We start from the raw sequence: 7,613 nt of genomic DNA, 5'->3' as shown, positions 1-7,613 counted from the left end.
AATACAAAAAATCACCACCTTTAGGTACAATATAACATTAATTGGATCAAAACGAAGTTGCGGATAAATGGACAAATAGGATAAATGGACAAATATAACCCAATCTTTAAGTAGGTTGCTTGGAATTTTAGGAAATATATATTTCCATGAAAATATAACATTGGAAGTTGGACGATTATAATGGGATTAAATCTAAATTGTTATATCTTTCCGAAAACATTTACATGTCGAGTTATAAGATAAATAAACACGTTGACATCACAGCGGAATATCATAAGTAATATCAACAATGATTAATAAGACTGACACTAATAGTTATAGTGATTCACCCCAAAGTTGGGCTACATCCACTCTAAACATTTAAGGAGACCACTTCTTTATTAATAACTAAGAAGACAAAAAAATTGATAACACAAAATATTTAACTCATAATACTGTAATTTTAACACTATTTCTATCTTATTTCTTTTAAAGATAAACAATAAACACTCATTAAGAAATCTCACTCTAAATCATTTATCTGACTTCTAAACTATGATTGTAGATGAGACGATCTTGTGTTTCATCTGATTTTGAAATGAAAAATGAACGAGTATTTATAGATGAAATTTAAAATTAAACAAATTATTTTTAATTAACACAATACATGTGTCAATTATTTGTCATTATTAGAATTATAAAATGAATATTCATTTGAAATGAAATTGAAAATAGTAAAATGGCTAGATGAGACAAATAATAGGATTTTTGGCAGCTGGACCACTATTCGAATCACCAGTTTGCACGTAATCGTTCTGCACCACTCAACCCTGCCCAGATGTTGACCCGTCAACTTAAGCGAACGCTTTTCTTTTTAACTATTCAAAAAGTATAATCATATTTATGCTTCTCAAACAATTATATATGTATTTTAAATATTCCGATTTTTTTAAAGAACCAAAAGAAGGAACAAACAAAAACTGGATATTAATGATGAATTAAATAAAGAAATAACCAAAATTAAACCACACCAAATTGAATTTTTAATCATTTTAACGTTATGTTAAATTAGCAAGTATATATACAAATATAATTTTGATATGTTGTTTAACCAACGTGTTTATTAATGAAGTGTCACTCATATATGGATAACGTGCCTGCGTATTTTTGACTTGTTAAAGGTAAATAAACATTTATTGTTGCCATTTTTTTTTAATTTCTATGAAATTTATTTCCAAATCAAATTATTGTTTCCATATCTTTTAGGATTTTATTTTTATTAATAAACTCTAAGGCAAATGAAAGTTACAAATAATCAAAGATAGATGCTAGGATTGATGGATGAATATTAACCGTAGCAGGAGAGCAAGCACGAGAGTTGGTGATTTAATTTGAAGAGATCAAATGATCAAGCCAATGCTGTTGTTGTTTTGCCATGAAATGTTGAAGACACACGGATACAACACCTCATCACGGTGCTGGTTAGTGTGTTGTTCATCAAGCAGAATTTTGGTTTCACAAAGAGTTGCATATGTAGTTTTGGTTATTTGATTTGATAAGTATTTTAAATGTATTTTGCTCTCTCACTTCCTTAAGAAAGTTAGTTATTTTTTTTATTCACTAACATTGGTTTTGTAAACTCACAGATTCTTTTAGTGCATCTTTTGCTTGAGATATCACAAACGTGTATATGCTTGTGCAAGATACTGAGACAGCCCATGCTAATCAAACATACCGATAATATTTAGGTAGATATTATGGAGATGTAAAATCTTTGATTAATACCAAAACAAACAACCGAAGGTTACAAAAAATTAGATATAAAGCAATGCAGATAATCCTAGCTTCTTCTGATCTTCTCCAGCATCAGCAATTCTCCAAATTAAATCTGTATAATAATGAGCAAGAAACCAATCATAGCACATCCCTATAAAAATATAAATAATAAAATAAAATAAAATAGAAGGATTGACATTATTATTATTATTGATACCAAATAATGAATGTTCCTGTTCTCATCAGGCGTGAACGCGCGAAGCAGATAGTAAAATTCTCCATGGTGGAGGGGCTGCACAGTAACTCCCCACTCGTTAGTGATCACTGGCTGCCCCGATGACTGTACAAGCACTGCATCGTTGCCAAATGCCTCTCTCACGTTGAACGGCCCCGATCCCACTTCCAAGCACACATCGTTGACGAACACGGTCGATTTTGTTTGGACCATTTCTTCTGCACCATAGATCAGATGAAGTCAAGACCATCGAGTCGACTGTATGTTCTAATCTCGTTAAAACTTGTACATATTTTAGAAATGAAATTTATTGATTTAAATCGTTGTATGATTTGATATTTAGCGCTGTACTTAACTGAGTTATATAGAGAGTAGGAACTAGGACGGAGATTGGGTAAGTCAAACCATGCAGGCACATGAGGGACAGTGAGCAAGAATTAGGCGCCAAAGACAAATGTATCCTTGTCTCTTACCAAATATATGACTTAAATGTCCATCAAGACAAAACGTATGAAATCCCAAAAAGAGAGACGATACAGTGAACAATATCATCAGTCACTAATTACACAGGTGACTTTAATCAGACACGCGGAAATATAGATCAGAATATCGGTAGGCCTGTTCATTCTCAGTCAAGAAAATTTGGAAGATATTCGACTGTACGGGTTGTCAAGTAACAAACCCTACGGTTGATTAATAATTCTTCATCATAAAAATGAATAAAATTTAAAATCCATGAGAAAAAACAAGTGATGTGCAGATATATACCTTGAAGAATGCGATCGGCGGGAGATGTAATACTGAGTGATGGAGCAAAAATGGCGGGAACAGTACTATCTGGTGCCGTAACTATGGTGGGATTAATCTCCTGTTGCAGTCTAATCTTGTCATCCTCTGCCTTCTTTAAGACGGAGTTATTCATCAGCATGAGTTCACTAAGCTGGAAACTTGGGCAACTTCCAATACCCTGATCTATTACGGTGGATATATCTGGGAAGCAAAACCCTTGTGTTAAACCAGGAGCAGCAGTCGATCCTCCATTGTTTTGATGCACAGGAAAGAAGAAGTGGTCGCCCAAGAGCTCCCTAGGAGCTTGTAGAAAAGATTGGTTCACTAAAGCAGTTGAAGAACTAAGCAAATCGATCACTGGCGTAGAGCCGACAGAAAGAGCCTTTTCTGCTGAGCTGTTCGGAGAAGTTTTATCTGAAGAAGATGATGAAGAAGCTGGAACCGTGACAGCGGTGGTGATGACGTTGGAAATGGGAGGCGAAGGGGTGGTGGTTTGAGGCTGGGATTTGGTGATGTTACTGAGTTGGCGTTGCTTGTGTTTGCTTCTTGATTTCCTGTTCTGGAACCAGTAAAAAACATTGGCATCTCCAACTTGGCCATATTCTTGCAACTGTGCCCTAATCTTCCTTATCTCATCCCTTGGAGGATTCACCATCCCTGAATTGAATATCGTTTCAAGTATGCGAATCTGCTCTGGTCTAGGGTTCCATCGTGGTTTTGGCTCAACAGTTCTTTCTTCACTTTCGGGAACTATCATTAATGTCAAACACATTAACGTCATGCTAGATATCACTGAGAAAACCACTGAACTAGAGAAAATAAATACCCATAACATGAAATTTAAGTACCTGCTATATATGGGGTTCTGTGGTAACCAGCAGTCAAGTGATGCTGCTGCCATTGGAGATGAGTTGTGTTGCAGGGTTTTGACTTAAACATGCTAGGCCAATGTCTGTTTGATGATGCCATTATTGGGGTTTCGATGCTACCTTAAAGCTGTAAATAAAGTTGAAGAAATTTTGAAGCAGCCAACCCGATCGAAGAGAAAAACAAATCACCTAGTTCTTGCTGGTCTTTCACTGACTGAATCTTCTCTTTATAGCCTTTTTTCACATTACCTACTCCTGTTTTTAGTTCATCAGCAATAAACAGTCAGTCCTATATATAAAAATAAAATAATTAAACCGTAACAGTAGTTAATTTATGATGAATTAAGGTTCATTATCAAGAGAAAGTGATGGGATGGAATAAAAAAAAAGGTAAAACCCAGGACAAGAATCGCCTGCAAAATCGAAAACCAAAACAGAAAGTGAATTGAATATAAAGCGAGGAAAGATAGTACAGGGCCATACCCTTCCTCATAAATATTAGAATACTTGTTTGTTAAGCATAGTACAAGAAAATTCCCACGGACTTGAAGCAAAGAGAACATCGATAGAAACATATGCCGGGGCTTATATTAGAATCTTCATCAGAGTCGACAGATGGAGCCCTTAATGCACGAGGGTGGTGGGATGGTGCCACAGAACTGATCTGCGCGCACACACACTCTCTCTCAAAGAGAGATTTTTTTTAAAAAAAAAAATTATGATATTGATTTATTGTTTATTATGAGTTTTTCTTCACCAGAACAGGAGTATTAATGGTGGAGGAGAAGAAATCAGAATCAGAAATGGACGGAGGACAATATGGGATTACGTATATATATTTTCTGTCATATAAATAATAAAATAAAAATGTAGATTATTGTAATTTGAAGAGGTTGTTGCAGGAATTAAATAAAAGAGTGTTTGAAAGTCAAGAAAGGGCACATAGGGGTTTGGGAAGTAAGTGCTGTATGGATTTGCTGTCGTCAACACTTTCTTTTATTTATTGAACCATATATTTTCACCCACACAACGAATCGAAACATCTAAAATTATTAATAATATAACGCATATTTTTTCAATATTATATGTAAAAAAATATCAAAATTTCTATATACGCAGTCTACTGTACCGAAAAATATCAAATTTTTCGATAATTTTGATACGATATGATGATGATATTGGAATTTTTAATATATTAATAGTATATATTTTGAAAATTTTGGTATATATCAAAATATCGTAACAATACATATAGAAACTTAAAAATATATAATATTTTTAATTAATAAAGTAATGAATTTAAAAAATATAAGGTTTTTTCCGGTATAAAATGACATACACCGATATGATACCGAAATATCGGTATATGTAAAATTTCGATGTAATTGATACAGTTATACGTATCAATTTGGTATACCAGAATTTTCGACATGATAATATTTTGTATACATTATTTTTTTATATATATAATATGTGGTATATGATTTTCAGTATAGTATGATATACTACCCTAATTATATGTCTTAGATATCTCTTAAATCCTCTATCTTGACTGTACGTATACGTAAAACCTGTATCTATCTGTTAGTGAGCGGACAATGATGTAATGATATAATACATTGCATCCATTTGGTGCATACATATAGATACATGTATATATAATTTGACTTTTTTAATGTACTTAATTATTTCTATTGTTGAATGATAAATGGTCGATTTAATTTTCGAAAAATAAATAAAAAAATAATTTTTTTTAGGTGTGAATAGAAAAGACAGGTATTGATACCACTTTTGATTGCATCAATATATGACTTTTGACAAGTGATTTTTAGTGAAGAAAATAGTTTAGCTAATTTGGATTGTAACATGAATTAATGATACTAATAATAATCTCAAATAAATATTTAGTGGGATTAATGTATCTTTTGGATATAATCAACCATATATCTGAAAATAGGTTTATTTCATCCTACCTATGTGGGCATTGCCTCCATGATAGGATGGATGGTCAAGATTTGTCCATGTATATGTAGGACCCACAATTTTTTTTTGAAATTGTATGTTTGGCAAGATCTTGGCCATCAATCCTCTCATGGGGCAATGCCCACATGAGTAGGATCTCCTGAAAATGTATTTTCTTCGAAATACAGAACGTATGAGCATGATCTTGCAATTAATTAGCTTTTAAGTTATTTTCCTCTCATTCATTTTCAATATTAATTGTTAGTTTTCTTTTCCAGACGATAAATATATTAATGGCACCGTTTGACTCCATGGAAAGAGCATTGTTTGGCGTCAGGCGAAGTTTGAAGGTCGTAAATATTCCTCGGCAAGAAAGAGGTGCCCGGATTGGTTTGATTTCCCCAATCTTTTTTTATTTTCTCTTCCTCTCTGTTATCATCTCAATGCGTGTACACTTAACTTGTAATTTGCTAAACGCAACTCCCAATACATTTTAAAAACGATCGAGGAGAGTAATTGCTTGGTCTATGTTTTGTCCGTCCGATCCCGACAACAAGATTTGCTTCATGTTATAAAATTTTAAGACTTGGTAAAAATTAATTGTTTTTTTTTTGTGTGATTTATTGGAATAGATTTGGAGTCAAAAAGGTTAATATTCTGCAGTGGTGATGGACAATGAAGTATCATGGAAAAGGGACAAAACGCACAATCCCATCAAACGTCTCTCAGTTCTGAGTAGACCCATGATCAAATGCTGGACGTGGGAGTAGTTAAACTCCCACTCCTATTTCATATATAATCCATTCAAAGAATTATTAATTTTAATCCCAGTGGAGACTGATCAGTCCTGATGGAACTGGAGTTCGATGGTGGCGGGATTTTCAAGAAAGGAGAAAAAAGGACTCTTTACTTTGGAGGATATTTATTGAATAATTTCTACTATTATGTCACGTTGGCATTCTTTCATTGCGTTTGCGTCTTCCTTTCCTTCCATTCTTGTCTGCAACATAAATGGTGGTATTGGGTTTGGATTGGTTTCATTTATCCTTACGCACCCATTCCCTCCCACTTTTTTAAACCTAGCTATTTCTTGGTTGATTCACGTAGACTAGTGTAGACATTTGGCAAGCTACGTGTAGGCCTATTTAAACATTCGTATCGCGTCAGGAATATCAAGCAAGGCCAGCTCCAATTAATTATTTGCATGATATATATATATATACACACACACAGACACTTTACTTTTACTTTTTATTACATCAACTTTAATAAAATATTCTCAGTTATAAAATGTATACTATACATACAATATAAGAGATTAACACTGATTTTATGACAATTGACTGGTGATATGATCAACCATTTTTTTATATTTCCTAACGTACGTACTGTTTAGCTGATTTTATCAGATGAAAAAAATGAAAAGATGTATGATGTATGTAAGATAAATCAATATATATATATATATATATATATATATATATATATATGACATAATATACTATTCTGTAAAGTTTAGGTTAAACTTTAGATTGAAAAAAGTATATAATCGGCCTAAGCGTTTGACCAATAGTTAGGAGTCTGATTTTCTTTATCACCACTTTCTTTGGCGAGTTTGTCACTCATGGTAAGCTCAATGGAGGTTACATGGCTAACGTGATTTGTAGACTACTATATGAGTCCAGAGGTTTACCCACTACACAACCTAAAATAACGGTAGCGAAAAAAGTCATAGGTCCGGTCTAGACCAAGTTTAATAACCATTTTAAGGTCAAAAGAGCCAGAACCATTAAAAACCGATTAAGGACTTGTTGGACTGGTTTAAAATCGATATGATTGGTTCACTCCTTTTTATTAAAGTTAAATCTCATTTACTAACTAATTTTAAGATAATGAAGCTTTTTAATAATTTCAAAACACTATTTAACCATCCATCCACATGTAACATCTCAATTTTAATTAACAACTTTCATTTTAAAATAAAAAATATTTCATTTCTAATT

At 33.0% G+C, this 7,613-nt stretch overlaps 1 protein-coding gene across 4 annotated transcripts; it reads right to left on the bottom strand.

The window, feature by feature from the left end:
- Positions 1-1,680: 1,680 nt before the first annotated feature.
- LOC140837751 (WUSCHEL-related homeobox 9-like) lies at positions 1,681-4,386 on the bottom strand. Of its 4 annotated transcripts, none has more exons than XM_073203861.1 (4): positions 4,122-4,386; positions 3,628-3,903; positions 2,759-3,529; positions 1,681-2,208 (listed from the first exon to the last, which is right to left on the bottom strand). In XM_073203861.1, the coding sequence occupies exons 2-4, from the start codon at positions 3,746-3,748 to the stop codon at positions 1,907-1,909; spliced, it is 1,194 nt and encodes a 397-aa protein (XP_073059962.1). In that variant the 5' UTR covers positions 3,749-3,903; positions 4,122-4,386; the 3' UTR covers positions 1,681-1,906. The 4 variants fall into 4 exon arrangements, with proteins under 4 accessions (XP_073059962.1, XP_073059960.1, XP_073059961.1 ...); XM_073203859.1 differs by having other exon boundaries at positions 3,628-3,937; positions 4,132-4,386; XM_073203860.1 differs by having other exon boundaries at positions 4,132-4,386.
- Positions 4,387-7,613: the final 3,227 nt, after the last annotated feature.

The sequence above is a fragment of the Primulina eburnea genome, chromosome 8 (assembly GCF_022965805.1).
Source record: "Primulina eburnea isolate SZY01 chromosome 8, ASM2296580v1, whole genome shotgun sequence".
NCBI lineage: Eukaryota > Viridiplantae > Streptophyta > Magnoliopsida > Lamiales > Gesneriaceae > Primulina > Primulina eburnea.
Note: the sequence above shows the minus strand (reverse complement) of the source record. Positions and strands in the feature narration are given on the sequence as shown.